General features: G+C 40.7%; 1 protein-coding gene across 2 annotated transcripts in view; it reads right to left on the reverse strand.

Annotated features, from left to right (window-relative positions):
* MAPK1 (mitogen-activated protein kinase 1) overlaps positions 1-17,135 on the reverse strand; it is a 109,385-nt gene that overhangs the window by 64,634 nt on the left and 27,616 nt on the right. The window contains exon 1 of one of the 2 annotated variants that reach the window (XM_034989210.1): positions 8,806-9,646. The exons of the other annotated variant lie outside the window; for it this stretch is intronic. Coding sequence (XP_034845101.1) covers positions 8,806-8,867 — 62 coding nt within the window. The 5' untranslated portion in view covers positions 8,868-9,646. Of the gene's footprint in view, positions 1-8,805; positions 9,647-17,135 lie in introns of those variants that run through there. 2 annotated transcript variants of the gene reach the window in all.

Genomic DNA, 17,135 nt, shown 5'->3' on the forward strand with positions numbered 1-17,135 from the left:
AAAAGATTAAGAAGTCTTGTTACTATGGCAATTTACAAATTCACTGGAAGTGACAAAGATAGAAAACTAATATAGAAATTTATATTCAAGAGAGATAGGACAGGAGCACCTGGGTGGCTCAGTCGGTTAGCCCCCCACCTTCGGCTCAGGTCATGATCTCAGAGTCCTGGGATTGAGCCCCGCATTGCACTGGGCTCCCGACTCAGTGGGGAGTCTGCTTCTCCCTCTCCCCCCCCATGCTCTCTCTCAAATAAATAAATAAAATCTTAAAAAAAAAAGAGAGAGAGAAAGATAGGTCAGTTTAGGATCTTGAAGGAGGCATACTGGATAACCTTAAAAACATGCGTTTAACATTCAAATGTTAAAATTAATTTTATTTATTCATCAAATATCTATTAACCATCCACACTGCATTGACTGCTATGGAAACAGGAGTGAAAATAGAAAGCTCCCTTCTATCATTAACCTTATACAATATGGGGGAACTATAAAGAGACTGCATTAATATATATTTACATAATAGGATACATATTATATGACTATATGAATTATGATGGATACCAAGGAAAAATGCAAATGGTATAATTAATGTTGTCATGGATAACTAGACAACTTGGTTTAAATGGTTTAGAGAAGGTTTTTCCTCTCTAAGGAAGCAGCATTTAAAACAGACCTGAAGGATGAATGGGAATTAAGCAAGTTGAAGAAGGGCAGAGAAAGCAAGTATTCTACAAGCAGGGAGGAGTTAGGCTGGAGTATTTGTGGACTCAAAGGAAGGCCACTGTGCCTGAAGCATACTAAGCACAGACAGTATACTTCAGGATGAGGCTGAAGAAATAGGCAGTGGACCTGGACCCGGCAGTTCTGCTAAGGATTTAAGGTTTAACTTAAGTATTCTTCCACTTTAATCTGGGAACTAAAAGTGCCCAATTTATATTTTTAAACAATCTCTCCAGCTGTTAATACGCAGAATGAATTGTAAAAAGTAAAAAGTAAAAAAAGAAACCATTTGAAGCACTCCAGTGGTACCAGTGAGAGAGAACAGCAGCTTGGACTAAGCAACAAGCGTATCAGTGGCACTTTAAGCAGGTCAGTTACTGTGTAAAACCATGCCACCTACTGCAGGACATTTAGCATCCCAGGCCAAAGGGCACTATGAACCTGCAGCATTCCCAAGTCAGGAAAATAATTTTTTTTAAAGATTTTATCCATTTTTTGAGAGAGAGAGACAGCGAGAGAGGGAACACAAGCAGGGGGAGTGGGAGAGGGAGAAGCAGGCTTCCCATGGAGCAGGGAACCTGATGCGGGGCTTGATCCCAGGACACTGAGATCATGACCCGAGCCAAAGGCAGATGCTTAACGACTGAGCCACCCAGGCACCCCAGGAAAATAATTTTAAAAAGAAAAAGAAAAACCACCACACCTTCTCAGGGGAACAGTAAAGCCCCACGAATGTACAAGAACAACAGCACAGAGACAAGAAGTTCGCAAGACTGAAAAGTTTGCCAAGTACGATCTGGCCAACGAGATGGGTAAGCAAGCCAGATAATACCACTGGGGTCCAAAAGAAGCTGTGCAGGAGCGCCTGGGTGGCTCAGTCGTTAAGCGTCTGCCTTCGGCTCAGGTCATGATCTCAGGGTCCTGGGATTGAGCCCCGCATCGGGCTCCCTGCTCTGCGGGAAGCCTGCTTCTCCCTCTCCCACTCCCCCTGCTTGTGTTCCCTCTCTTGCTGTGTCTCTGTCAAACAAATAAAATCTTAAAAAAAAAAAAAAAAAAAGCTGTGCAGATGGAAGAAGAAACTTTGCAACACACAGGACTTGTATTCAGAATATATAAAGAATTCTCACAACTTCAAAATAAGAGGACAAACAACCCAGTATTTAAAATAAACATTTTTTGTGACAATAAACACATGAAAAAATGACTGATGAATCATAGGGGAAAATGCAAATTAAAACCACATACCCATTAGAATCGCTAAGATAAAAAAGACTGGTCATACCAAGTGCTGAGGAGGATGTATAAAAGCTAGAACTCTCACATACTGCAGGTGCAACTTTACAACCACCATGGAAAACAGCTCAGCAGTTTCTGAAAAGTTAAATGTACACTGATCATACAATCCAGCAATTCCACTGCTAAACCTTTACTCAAGAGAAATGCAAATATACGTCCACACAGACTTGTATACAAATGTCTGTAGGAGCTTTATGCAAGTAGCCACAAACTTGGAACAACCCAATGTTCCTCAAAACAAGGAAGGGGTAAACTGCTCCATCTCCACATGATGGAAGTGTACTCAGCAACAAAAAAAGGAAACAACTACAGCACTGGTATATGTAACACCAAAGATGAATCTGAAAAACACCATGTAAAGTGAAAGAAGCCAGGCACAAAAAGAGTACAGACTTTTTTTTCTTTTCCCTTTTTTTTTTTTTTTTTTGAGAAGGAGACAGAAAGAGCAGGGAGAGAGAATCCCAAGCAGGCTCCACGCCCAGTACAGAGCCCACTGGGCTTGATCTCACAACCCTGAGATCATTACCTGAGCTGAAATCAAGAGCCAGATGCTTAACCAACTGAGCCACCCAGGTGCCCCAAGAGTACAGACTTTCAAACTCCATTTACATGAACTTCCAGAAAAGCTCAAGCTGAGCCACAGTGATAGCTGATCTGTAGTTACCTGAGGTGAAGACTGACTGCAAAGGGGCTCAAGGATGCTCTCTAGGGTTATGTAATGTTCTTTATCTTTCCTATGGTGGCTACACAAGTATATCCACTTGCCAAGATTCACTGAACTGTACATGTAGAGAAGATGCATTTTACTATACATAAATTATACCTCAAAGGTGATTTAAAAAATTGAGCTGTACTACAAAATTATATGGTTGGTTTTCTTTCACGGTTCATATGCTCATATTGAAGGCAATTCCAAGGGAAATGTTCCAAACAGGTTTTGGGCAATGGCAGGATCATTAGAATAAATGCCCAGCCTTCCACAGTCATTTCTGAGGCTTTAATATATATATAAAATTTCTGGTATGTTCAGGTTTTCTCATCCTCCCCAATCCCCTGTCATTATAGTCAAGAAGCAGAAGCTCAATAATATTTGTGGATAATAAGTTTGTCTAAATAAAGCAGGTATCTTATCATGCACAAGCACCATATACTGTACACATTGTTAAGCAACTAAAATGCTACCTATCAACTGTGAATGGGTTATTTTTAGAGAACGCTATTAAGCTGTTCTCCAAGCTACCCATTTTGGTGAACTTTAATTATCTGAACAAAACTACAGTATTTCATTTCGTTTCACAGATAAAAATTAACTTGTCTTCAGATGCTAAGTAAGTTAGACTGATCCAAATTAATGTTCCAAAAATAAAAAGATAGATAATACAAATGACTGCTTTAAAAGAAAATGTATTCCTTACCTCAGCTTGATTCTCTCATAATTTACTAACCAAGAAAGCCAGTGCAAAGATTTTAAGAGGGTGCAAATCATTAGGTGAGCAAAAAACAGCTAGTCTAAAGTCATTTCAGCTATAAAACCATCATCATTTTAAGGCTCCAGGGGCGCCTGGGTAGCTCAGTTGGTTAAGCATCTGACTCTTGATTTTGGTTCAGGTCATGCTTTCAGGGTTGTGAGATCAAGATGTCAGGCTCCATGCTGGGTGTGGAGCCTGTTTAAGATTCTCTCTTTCCCTCTCCCTCTGCCCTTCCCCCTCTCCCCCCCCTTAAAAAAAAAACAGTGTTCCAATATAGTATCACAGCTTAGGATCTGATAGCATTAGCACATATGCAACCTCTCAAGAAAAGGTGCTCTGGACTGCCCAGAGCTTAAAAAAGTTTGGCTGTCTATATATGCATTTTTCACTCTTCAATAATAAAACAGGAGCCAAGAGCCAAAGAATATCAATTCTGGCCCTATCCCTTCCTGAGACATCACTGAGTTACCTAACATGTATCTCTGAACAACCATTTGTTTGGATCAAAAATGAGGAAAGGCCAAGGGTTGTGAAGATTGCAGAAATAGCAGATGCAAAGCCTAAAAGATATCAGGCTTTCAAAAAAAAAAAAAGTAAAGTCATTCTTATTACTTTATTATATTATTCATTACATTTATCACTTATATTTAAATAATATGTATTTATATATTTTTTATATTTATCACATGAATCCTAAAAAAGAAATAACATTAGAAAAGAACACCAGACTTCAAATTAGGAGGTCTGAGTTTCAGTCCTAACTTGGCTATGCCCTACATGTCTGCTCTGACAGTGTTGGACAAGTTACAAAAAAGAGAAGATTTTATTATTCTGTGTTCAGGCTTCTTCTAAACATAGCAAGTGGAAAAAACTAATATGCATACAAGAGAATAGAAAAAAAAAACCCACACCTAATAATGTGGATGTATATATACATGTATGCATAGAAATAAACATAGAAAGATGGGAGATTTGGGGGTGCCTCGGTAGTTCAGTTGTTAAGCGTCTGCCTTCAGCTCAGGTCATGGTCCCAGGATCCTGGGATCAAGCCCCACTTTGGGCTCCCTGCTCTGTGGGAGGCCTGCTTCTCCCTCTCTGCCCCTGCTTGTGTTCCCTCTCTTGCTGTCTCTCTCTGTCAAATAAATAAGTAAAAATCTTAAAAAAAAAAAAAAAAAGATGGGAGATTTGTAGTGACTTATAGTCTGTAAAGTTTCCTCAAATTTTGGGTGGACTAAAGTATACAAATTATTGGGGCACCCGCTGGCTCAGTTGGTTAAGCGTCCAACTCTTGGTTTCAGCTCAGGTCATGATCTCAGGGTCCTGGGATCGGGCCCCATGTTGGACTCCATGCTCGGCGGGGAGTCTGAGGATTCTCTCTCTCTCTCAAATAAGTAAATCTTAAAAAAAAGTACACAAATTACTGAAAGAGTACAAAAAACTAACATTTCTCTCCTCAGGAATAGGAAAAATGAGTCTATGCTACCAGATCTAAGGTACTGTAGTAGGTACCAACGTGACTATCATCATCCTAAAAATTCACAACCAAGAAATCTTGTTTAAGTTGAAGCATTTAGGGTAACACAAAATCAGAGTTAGTATTCTTTGCAATAGATACTCTAATCAAAAGCAGTGCTATTTAGAAGTGATCTTCGGGGTGCCTGGGTGGCTCAGTTAAGCATCCGACTCTTGATCTTGGCTCAGGTCTTGTCTGTCTCAGGGTTGTGAGTTCAAGCCCTGTGTTGAACTTAAAAAAAAAAAAAAAAAAAGTCATCTTCGTAATTCCACTGTGCTCTGAACTTGTCATGACAAAGAGACAGAAACGTTGATGAAGCAAATGGGCCAATTACTTTTTGATTATTACATTTCCTTCCTCAGTTATTCTCTCCTACCTTCATAGGCAAGAATTTTTTAATGGTTCAGGTCAAGATGACTAGTAGTGAGCTATGATAACAGCTAGAAGTCATCAACAAAGACCAAGAGCATCAAGTCTCTTCAAATGATAAGCACTGAATGGTAGCACAGGCAGTTCCATGTGCCTCTGGACTTGAAGTAGACTAAGAAAAGGAGAAAGGACCTCGTTACTCATAATGACCATAGTCCTGAGCACTTGGGCCAGTGCTAAGAGCTTTAAAAAATTCCTTAAATATTGTCTTTACCACAACCCTATGAAGTAACCCCTGTTTTATGGATGATGAAACTGAGGCAGATGGGAAGAGTCAAGTAAGTTGTGTGTAATTACTTAACCAATAGTTAACAGAACTGGGACTCAAACCCAGGTGAACTGACCTCCCATGTTCTCAGCCACTACACCAAACAAGGACTAATAGTCCTCCACTAGCCATGCCCTCTTAGTGGTGATGAACCAAAATTAGGGCCACAATTGAGCCAGACTGTGACAGGTCAACTGAAAAAAAGGCAGACAATGAAGACAAGAAAAATAATGATCATGATTATGATACAGAAAATGCTCTGCTTCCCAAAGTGGTCTACCTGTTTTGATGGTTATGGCTATTTAGATGTTCTTTGGGATGAGCCAAAATCCATCTCCCCGAAATAACAGACAAATATATGCTGAAAATGAGGTGTGGGGGTGGGAGAGTAGACTTGAAGGCAGAAGATAGAAAGGCAAACCAGACACAAGGGAGGTGAGAAAGGGGCCTGAATGGAGACAAGCAAAAAAATCATGTTGAAAACCACAGAAATTAGAATCCAAAGATTTTCAGTGGTGCCAATCATGACAATTAAGTGATGTCTTTAGCATCTATCATACTACCCCTGTGCAAGATCAGGCAAATAAACAGGTGGGTTCTTGTAAAATGGGAGTGGAAAGATCATAAGAAGTTGAGAATCTGGTCAGAGAGGTCAGCAGACAGAATCCAAACCAATGCCAGACCAGACTAATATACAGGGAAAACCATAGAGATCTCAAGCCAAGGGGCACAGGGGAAAGAAGGCACAACAGAGCTACGGTCTACAAGAGGATGACCTACTTCACGAGGGCAACCCTTGCACACCTTTGTAAGCTGTACCCTGACGAGTCAAGTCAAAGAAAAAGAAGCTCAGAAGACTGTCCCCATCACTAAAACATAAAGGAATTGCTACCCTTAAAAATAAAATGGTGAGTCAATTCACCACCAAAAATGGGTTTATTCAGGAATAGCAGAGAATTATAATTTGGGACATACAAACTATAGTAAGACCACAGGCAAATTAGACAAAGGAGAGAAACTTTATTTTACGGAGCAGGAAGTTGGAAGGGTTGTTTTGAACAAAAGTCCATTTGAGAAAAGCAAAAGTCCAGGATGAGGATGGTTTCTCACTGGCTGATTGCAGAGGTAGTTGCTTTCTTACAGGAGATGCGAGGTATATTTCTCTGCTGGGGCTTCTAAGCATTCCTTCCTGTCTATCTCTTCTGTTGGGATCTGTAATTGATAATTCTTCCTGTAACTGACATCTAGTAGTACTGTCTGGCTCTAGCCTCCCAACTCCACTTTAGCAAGGTGTGCCTTTATTAATTTTCAGAGTCGAGAAATGCAAGTGTCTTATGAACTGTCACTGTCAGAAATATCAAACACCTGCCTCACACATGTGGAAAATGACTAAGATGGGGGGAAAAAATGACTAAGATGGGGAAATGTTTAAGCTTGAAGTATACAGTATTATTATCTAAACTGAAAGGAGCTGCCTGCACAACTAAGCAGGTGGTAAGATGTTATATAACAGATGCTAAAGTAGGTAGGTAAAGTAGAAAAATGTAACATGTAATTATAACTAAAATGTCAGTCAGAAAATCTCCAGTCAGCTCTGGAAAACTAATTTACTTTTTTTTCATTAAAAAAGTTTCTGCAGTTAAAAGTTTGTCTCTGTTTTTTTGTTTTTTGTTTTGTTTTTTTTTTTTACAAAACCCATCAAGATAAAAGCAGCAGACAAGGAAAGGAATACCTTGGGCAAAATTTGATAATCTCTCACATGTATGTCAAGTTATAAAATGTATGCAATTAACTCTATGTTGCTGAAGGGGATGCCAACTGTACAATCTTCTGGAGAGGAATTTGGCAATACCCACAAAATTATGTATCTATACCTATCTTTTTTTTTTTTTTAAAGATTTTCTTTATTTATTTGAGAGAGAGAGAGAGAGAGCGAGCGCACATGAGAGGGGGGAGGGTCAGAGGGAGAAGCAGGCTCCCTGCCGAGCAGGGAGCCCGATGCGGGACTCGATCCAGGGACTCCAGGATCATGACCTGAGCCGAAGGCAGTCGCTCAACCAACTGAGCCACCCAGGCGCCCCTATACCTATCTTTTGATTCAGCAATCCCACTCCTAATAGTCTGCCCTGGAGATACACCTCCAACAATATGAAAATATAGATGTTAGAGGTTATTTGTGGAAGCATTATTTGTAGTTTCAAAATACTGGAAATAACCTAAATACCCATATATACTGGAGGAACACTGAATAAATTATGGTACATCCACACAATGGAGTACTATGCTGCTATAAAAATAAGATCCCTAAGAACTGATCATAGAATGGTTTCCAAGATATAAAGTTAAAGAAAAAAAAGCAAGTACAAAAGCAATTTATACTATGTTATTCTTCATATAAGAGGAGATGGGTTATAAGGAAATATACATGTATCTACTTATCTATACAAGAAATATAAGGATAAACCCGAAACTAGAGACAGACTACCTATAGGGGGGTGAGTGGGAAAGAGACAAAGCAGAGATTGGGAGCAGGGTGATACAGATGAGGAAGGAATAAGATACTTCCCTCTCTCTCTCTCTTTTTTTTTTAAGATTATTTATTTATTTATTTGACAGACACAGCGAGAGAGGGAACACAAGCAGGGGGAGTGGGAGAGGGAGGAGGTTTCCCGCAGACCAGGGAGCCCGATGCGGGGCTCGATCCTAGGACCCTGGGACCATGACCTGAGCCGAAGGCAGACGCTTAACAACTGAGCCACCCAGATGCCCCCTGGGTTTTGTTTTCTAATTGTTTGTTCCCATCCCTGTCTTTATCCACTCCTACCCCATAAACCTTTTGAGTTTTCTGTTTATACTTCCATTATTTCCTTATGTAAACACATATTGATTTATTTACATGTATTGGGAATAAAGTGATTTCCAAACCTAAGTAGGCATTAAGAGTCACCAAGGGAGCTTTTAAAAGTGTGGGCACCCCGTTTCTATCCCACACCTACTAATGGAACAAAATGTCTGGGAAGTGGAGCCTGGAACTCTTTGCACAAAGTTCCCCCAGGTGACTTTCTGTGAGACCTCTTTTAGGGCACCCAGCCAGCTCACATTCCCCTCACCTATGCAGATTTGTCCCATTGCCATGGCTGACGAAGTAATACGCAGCATACGGAAAAACCATCCAAAGGCTGAGCTGGACCAACTAGCTTCTCTTCTGAGAAAATGTATGTTTGGAGGGTGGAGAATGCTGGGACGGGCCACGCATACTCAATTCATTCTGCAGAGAGAGGAGTATGAAGCAGACAGAGCCACAGAGAAAGGGCCGGCTGCTCCAGAGAGAATGACAAGAGCACTGCCTTGATTCCTGATGACTTCCCAATTCCTCAATCTAGTCCTCCATCCCTCAGGTCCTGGCCTGAGTTTGTTTCAATAATCCGAGAGTGTACACACAGGGTCCCCTGAGGACTTCAGAGACCTACAAGAATTCCGTAGGATACCGGTCAGCAGAATTATGAATTTTGTGAAATTACTCAAATTCTTCATTGCTCAAGTTACTGTGGAAATCTTATTTCTGAAATCAGTTCCTTTTCTCTCCATATTATCTCCTCACTTTCACCTTTGAGCCATAAATATATCTGTGCCCAAATACAATCAAAGATCAAGGCAGGGAAATACTGCCAGAGAGTGGCTGCCCCCAGATAACTCCCAATACTGACCCACAGCACATTCAAAGTAACTGATGATCTACAGGATAATGGCTGAAACTCCTGCCTTTACTCACTCCAGAAAACCTACTGAATGATAGAGCAGCACGTATTTGAAGAAATAACCTTAAAACTACCCAAGTTTTATTTTGGGTCAAGTTACAAAGGCTGGTCTTGGAAGTCCTGAAATCTGAATTCCAGATCGTGCACTGTCACAACTCCACACCTGTTTTGTTTTAAGATTTTATTTATTTATTTGAGAGAGAGAGAGAGCACAAGCAGGGAGAGGGACAGAGGGGGAGTGTCAGAGGGAGAGGGAGAAGCAGGATCCCCACTGAGCAGGGAGCCTGACGCGGGGCTCGATCCCAGGATCCCGGGATCATGACCTGAGCCGAAGGCAGACGCCCAACCGACTGAGCCACCCAGGCGCCCCCACACCTGTTTTGTTTTTAAGACTTTATTTATTAATTTGACAGAGTAGACACAGCGAGAGAGGGAACACAAGCAGGGGGAGTAGGAGAGGGAGAAGCAGGCTTCCCACCGAGCAGGGGGCCTGATGCGGGGCTCGATCCCAGGACCCTGGGATCATGACCTGAGCCGAAGGCAGAGGCTCAATGACTGAGCCACCCAGGTGCCCCACAACTCCACACCTGTAACACTGGTCAAGTCTCTTAACCTTGCTGAACCTCAGCATCTTCCCTTGAAAAATGTAAATACTACTTACCTCTCACATACTGTATAGGGTTATTTGGAAGAATAAGTATCTGTGAACTCACTTCATAAATTCAGTACATATGCAAACAATACCATTGCCACCTAGAAGACAACATTTTTTATCAGAGTCCCAGCCCCAACAATCTGTTATTATTTTATTATCATTTAAAAATAACCATTAAATCACTTAATAATAGTATCAATTTTCTGTTGGCCATTGTAAATAAACTCTGCATATTTTAATTTTCATTACATTTCCATTAAATATAAAAAATACACTTGTTTTTAAGGACACAACAATACAGAACTTGAAAAGAGCTAAAGTCCTATCATATGATGAGTCTCAGTGACAGCCAAAGTCACCCAACCAGAGGGCTAGGATCAACACTTGGTCTTTTCTCTGAATACTGTGTTCTTTCCATTATACAAGAATGTGCTCAGAAAGTCTTACACAACAGAACTTTGGGAAGCGCTAAATGAGAAATGGTACAGAATGCCTCCTTCAAAACCCAACAAAATAATTAAACATGTTACAAACAAAGAACAAAGATGAGACTCAAATGAAGGAACACAGCAAGCATATTTTAAAGGGCAACTCAGGAGCTGGGAGGGGTAACGAAGTACAAACTATAAAGGCCCAGGAGAAAAGGAGAAGGCTTGGCAAGAGTCAAGTCTACAAGAACGGAGATAAAGAAAGAATGGGATTCACTAACAACATTTAAAGTGTTACACGTAAGGGGGATGCTAAGTAAAAACAGACCACAATATATATTGCAGAATCATGACATATTACAAAATGATTTAAAACACCTCTGAAGGCAGCAAATAGCAGAATGGGATTTAAAAAAAAAAGGAATGAGCCAAGTCGAATATAAATTATAAGATGACAGGGCGCCTGGGTGGCTCAGTTGGTTAAGCAACTGCCTTCGGCTCAGGTCATGATCCTGGAGTCCCGGGATCGAGTCCCACATCAGGCTCCCTGCTCGGCAGGGAGTCTGCTTCTCCCTCTGACCCTCCTCCCTCTCATGCTCTTTGTCTCTCATTCTCTCTCTCTCAAATAAATAAATCTTTTAAAAAAGAAGAAAAAAAATTATAAGATGACAATTTATACAATGACAGAAATCAGGCAACTAAATAGAAGACAAAGCAAGTGAAACCATCAGAGCTGGAAATCACTAAAAAAAGAATTAACCTACAATAACAGAGGCCCATAAACAAAATGAAGATTAACTGCTTAGACTCACAAAGAAAATAATCAAATATTTTTCAAATTTGAACAAAAAACACAAAAAAAACAAAGGGCATCATTGGCAAGAATGAAAGAACAGAGTGTGCCTACCAATCAGGGTTAAACCTAACAGAAAGAAGCTCAAAAAAGGGGAAAATAACAAAGTTTAAATGCGGGGGCGGGGGAGAGATCTGAGAATGTAAAAAGAGAATTGAAAGACAACACACCTCTGCCCAACTAAAGAAAATTAAAAGCAAGTGTGATGATTATTCTCCAAGTAGATTTTATGGAGTCATTGACAAATAGTAACTAATGACTCTGAAAAGTAAATCCTGACAAGTAACAAAAAACAAGTAACAAGTAAATCCTGACAAGCATGTGGAAAGATAAAGAAGCAAGAGTGCAAAAGGATAACACAGTAAACTCAAAGAGCTCCACAGCAGCAGGGCAGGCTCTGTACTATTAAAGAAACAGGGGTTGGCTGTTAGGGAAGAAAAAGGGAGTGACCACTAATGGGTACAGGGTTTCTTTTTGGGGTGATGAAAATGTTCTCATATTAGATATGTTCTCCCACCCCACAAAAGCATGGTCTCATTTTTTTAAAAATTCCATTTTCAGGGGTGCCTGGGTGGCTCAGTTGGTTAAGCGTCTGCCTTCGGCTCAGGCCATAATCTCTGGGTCCTGGGATTGAGCGCCCCCATTGGGATCCCTGCTCAGCAGGGAGTCTAATTTTTCCTCCTCCCCTCGCCCCCACAACACTTGTGTTCATGCACGCACTCGCTCTCAAATTAAAAAAAAAACAAAAAACCACACTTTAAATGTGAGAGACCTCTTCACTCTGGAGAGCTAACAGCAACCAAGATAAGGCACAAGAGCCTGAAGCAAGAAGACAAACCAGCTCTGAGTTTTGAGGGTAGGGAAAAGGGAGAGAAAAGACATCTTCATGCTATTTTTTAATCTTAGCAGACCATTTCACTAGAGTAGAGAAACTGACAAGGACTCAAGGTAGAAGCCCTGCTAAGAAATTAAAAAAAGACATCTTGCGCGGAGAGTGGTGCCTGGGTGGCTCAGTGGGTTAAACATCAGCCTTCAGCTCTGGTCATGATCCAGGGGTCCTGGGATAAGCCCTGCATCTGGTTCCCTGCTTAGCGGGGAGTCTGTTTTTCCCTCCCGCTCTGAACCTCTCCCTGCTTGTGCTCTCAGGCTAATTAATAAAAGTTCTTAAAAAAAAAAAAAAGGTATCTGGGAGAAATAAGAGTAAAAAGCCTTATAATACCAGGTATAGTTCAAAATAATAAACTAGACCGATAGAACAAACAGGTTCCAGAAAGACATAATAAGTGAAGGGTATCTATAAGTTTAATATGAAAACTGAAAGTCAACTATGTTGAAAGCAATAAATACTAATAAAATCTAAAATATTAAATGGAATAAATAAAATTAAGCATCTAAATGCAGTACTTTTCTCCACAGTAATTTCTCCACTGGTTGGTTAAAGGTTAAAAGCCTTAGCGTAGTTCACTAATTCTGAACCAATAAAAACAACATATCAAAGAATTAGTTGATGAATTTGATTAAATTTTTTAAAGCTTTCAGAAAATAAGGATTAATACCCAGTTTGCTGTGCATAAATAGTCCAATTATTTTAATACAGTTGAAACACCAGATAAGTAAAACCTAGAAAAAAAGTTTATTTGCCTTAAAAATAAACCAGACAAGGAAACTATAAGGTTCTAGCTTACTTCTATTACATTGTAAGTAAAAAAATACCATGTTCCCACTGCAAGAGGGAAGGGGAGGGGAGAAGAACTTTAGAAGATTAATAGTAAAAGCATTAATTTAAATGCTATTTCTAGAGAGCAATCTAGCCACATACTACCAGAATCCTATTTTTGACCTGGTCATCCCATTTTTGAAAAATAGCTTTCAAGAAAATTCCTCAAAGGAGGTTTGCACTAAAAACGTTTCTAAGCTGCATTACTTAAAAATAGTTAAAAACTGAATCAATCCAAATGCCTAGGTAACAGTTACATAAACTACCTGTTTTTAATAAAATTTAATGTTATGTTGGCGTGCCTGGCTGGCTCAGTGGACCATGTAACTCTCAATCTTTGAGGTTGTGAGTTCAAGCTCCACATTGGATGTGGAGAGTACTTAAAAATAAAATATTTTCTTGGGGCGCCTGGGTGGTTCAGTCGTTAAGCATCTGCCTTCGGCTCAGGTCATGATCCTAGTATCCTGGGATCGAGCCCCGCACTGGGCTCCCTGCTCTGCAGGAAGCCTGCTTCTCCCTCTCCCACTCACCCTGCTTGTGTTCCTTGTCTCGCTGTGTCTCTGTCAAATAAATAAATAAAATCTTTTAAAAATTTAATGTTATGTTGACATTAAATGTTGGATTCATAGATACGTGAAAAGGGGGGGAGGAAAGAAGGACACAATCCTATAGTATAAGCATAAGGCAGGCTTAAAAAAAAAAAAAAAGACCCTGCTGAGAACAGGTCCAGCAGAGCAAAGGGAGGTAAAGCCCAATGTGGGAAGGAGAGCAGAACAGGAGGCAGGACCTGGAGAAGAGAGAAGCACAGCAGTGTCTGGAAGGAACTGGGAGCATGATTCTCTCCTACCTTTTTTAAAAGGAGTGGAGGAGTCACCAATACATAGGAATTTGGATGAAGTCACCCAGACAGATTGTATGGAACATGTGAAAGCCCAAGAACCAAGAACAAAAGGTCAAAGACTAAAAAACAGTGTATTTCAGGAAAGAGCGAAGGTAACTTTTTAAAAAGGAAATGGTTTACAACATCGCATCTCCAGAATGATCAAAATCTTGGCAGGGGGATATGGGGACCTTCGGGAAAAAGCCACCAAATCCAGAAGGATCAAAATTGAAAAATACTGCACATTTCTTAATGTACACAGCATCAGGGGCACCTGGGTGGCTCAGCCATTAAGCCTCTGCCTTCGGCTCAGGTCATGATCCCAGGGTCCTGGGATCGAGCCCCACATTGGGCTCCCTGCCCAGCGGGAAGCCTGCTTCTCCCTCTACCAGTCCCCCTGCTTGTGTTCCCTCTCTTGCTATGTCTCTGTCAAATAAATAAATAAAATCTTAAAAAAAAAAAAAATGTACACAGCATCAGTTCTGAATGAAGTGCTGGGTGTGAAGTCTGGCTGCAGTGAACACAAGAAGCAAGCCAGAAAGCAAGGAAGAAGTAGACCATTCCTGAGAGAATCTGAGTGTAGCAAGAACAAAAGGTTCCCTTTCTCCATCTTCCAGATTCTGGGGCAGAGTGAAACAAAGTTCAAGACTAAATTAAACAATGAAAAAGTACTGGATAGAATAACAAAAACTGATATTTTCAATAAGTGTTTTACAGCAAAAGATTTGTTTTGTTGATTTAAATTTTTTTCACCATAAAATTGGCTAACACAACTTCAGAAAAAGAATATATTTATTTTTTTAAAGATTTTATTTATTTGACACAGAGAGACACAGCGAGAGAGGGAACACAAGCAGGGGGAGTGGGGGAGGGAGAAGCAGGCTTCCCGCTGAGCAGGGAGCCCGATGTGGGGCTTGATCCCAGGACCCCGGAATCATGACCTGAGCCAAAGGCAGATGCCTAACAACTGAGCCACCCAGGCGCCCCTGAAAAAGAATATAATTTAAAAATAATTATTATCTTAAATAAAAAAGAAATACTGTACAAATCCCTAGTCACTTAGGAGGTTTCTAAGATCAGGAACAAGACAAGGATGTCAGGGGTGCTCGGCTGGCTCAGTTGGAAAAGCATAAAATTCTTGATCTCACAGTTGTGAGCTTGAGCCCCACACCAGGTATGTAAATTACTTAAGTGAAAAGGACAGACGGACAGAAGGAAAAGAAAGGATAGGAAGGGACAAGGATGTCTAAGTCTGGCCTCACCATCTCTCTTCAACATTATACCTGAGGCTCTAGACAAGGCAATTGGGCAAGAAAAAATAAATAAAAGGCATCCACAGTAGAAAAGAAATACAATTATCTCTATTTGTAGATGACAAATCTTGTATATAGGAAATCCCAGAGACGCCTAGGTGGCTCAGTGGGTTAAGCGTCTGCCTTCAGCTCAGGTCACGACCCTGGGATCAAGTCCCATATGGGGCTCTTTGCTTGGCGGGGAGCCTGCTTCTCCCTCTCCCTCTGCCTGCCGCTCTGCCTACTTGTGCCCTCTGTGTCAAATAAATATTTTTTAAAAATACATAAATAAAATTAAAATGGGCAAAGGATCTAAATAGACATTTCTCACTCCCCCCAAAATATGAACGGCCAATAAACACATGAAAAGATGTTTGATATCATTACATTCACTGGTGGTGGGAATGCAAAATGGTGTAGCCACTTTGGAAAACAGTCTGGCAGTTCCTCAAATGGTTAAACATCAAGTTATCATACTAACCTAGCTAATGAAAAATAGGTCTACAAAAACGCACACAAATGTTCGTGGCAGTATTATATTCAACCTGTAATGTAATGAAGTACTAATTAATACAACATGGATGAGCCTTGAAAACACGCAAAATGAAAGAAGCCAGTCACAAAAAAAAACATATTATATGATGCTGTTTATATGAAATGTTTAGAATATGCAAATCTATACAGACAGAAAGCACGTGATTAGTTGCCTAGGGCTGGGACAAGGGGGAGATAGTAGAGAAGTGACAGCTAGAGGGTACAGAGTTTCATGATAAAGACATTCCAAAATTGATTCTCATGATGATTGCACGTATCTGTGAATACTAAAAAAAAAATCAAATTATACACTTTATTTTTAAAGACTTATTTATTTTGAGAGAGAGAGAGAGAGAGAGCAGGGGGGAGGGGCAGAGAGGGAGAAAGAGTCTTTTTTTTTTTTTTTTTTTTAATTTAACAGAGAGAGACATAGCGAGAGCAGGAACACAAGCAGGGGAAGTGGGAGAGGGAGAAGCAGGCTTCCCGCAGAGCCGGAAACCCGATGTGGGACTCGATCCCAGGACACTGGGATCATGACCTGAGCCAAAGGCAGATGCTTACCGACTGAGCCACCCAGGCGCCCAAGAGAGAGTCTTAAGCGGACTCCAAGCTGAGCACAGAACCCAATGCAGGGGGGCTCAATCAGGCTCAATCTCACAACTCTGAGATCACTGCACCACCCAGGTGCTCCTCAAATCATACACTTTAAATGGGTGAATTGTACAGTATGAGAATTACATTTCTTTTTTAAAAAAAGATTTGAGAGAGAGCACACGTGCATGAAGGGGGACAAGGGCAGAGGGAAAAAGAATCCCAAGCAGACTCCCCACTAAACATGGAAGGGGGGAGTATCAACGATACAATAGGACTCGAGCTTGATGTCAGGACCTCAAGATCATGACCTGAGCCAAATCAAGAGCTGGACGCTCAACTGACTGAGCCATCCAGGCACCCCATGAATTTTCTTTCAAAAGTGTGGTTTGTTTTGTTTTTTAAAGTTAAGTCCCTGAGGCAGGAAATGTATGAAGTGAGCCTGGAGCATCTTGGGAGTACAAGAAAGTAAGGTGCTTAAAAATAGGGGCGCCTGGGTGGCTCAGTTGGTTAAGTGACTGCCTTCGGCTCAGGTCATGATCCTGGAGGCCCTGGATCGAGTCCCGCATCGGGCTCCCTGCTCGGCAGGGAGTCTGCTTCTCCCTCTGACTCTCATGTTCTCTCTCATTCTCTCTCTCTCAAATAAATAATGAATGAATGAATGAATGAATGAATAAGTAAATAAATAAATAAAGGAGTAAGTGAAAGGGACAGAGGAACCAACTGAAAGAG

This window comes from Mirounga leonina, unplaced genomic scaffold (assembly GCF_011800145.1).
Source record: "Mirounga leonina isolate KUSES-001 unplaced genomic scaffold, KU_Mleo_1.0 Mir_481, whole genome shotgun sequence".
Taxonomy (NCBI): Eukaryota; Metazoa; Chordata; class Mammalia; order Carnivora; family Phocidae; genus Mirounga; species Mirounga leonina.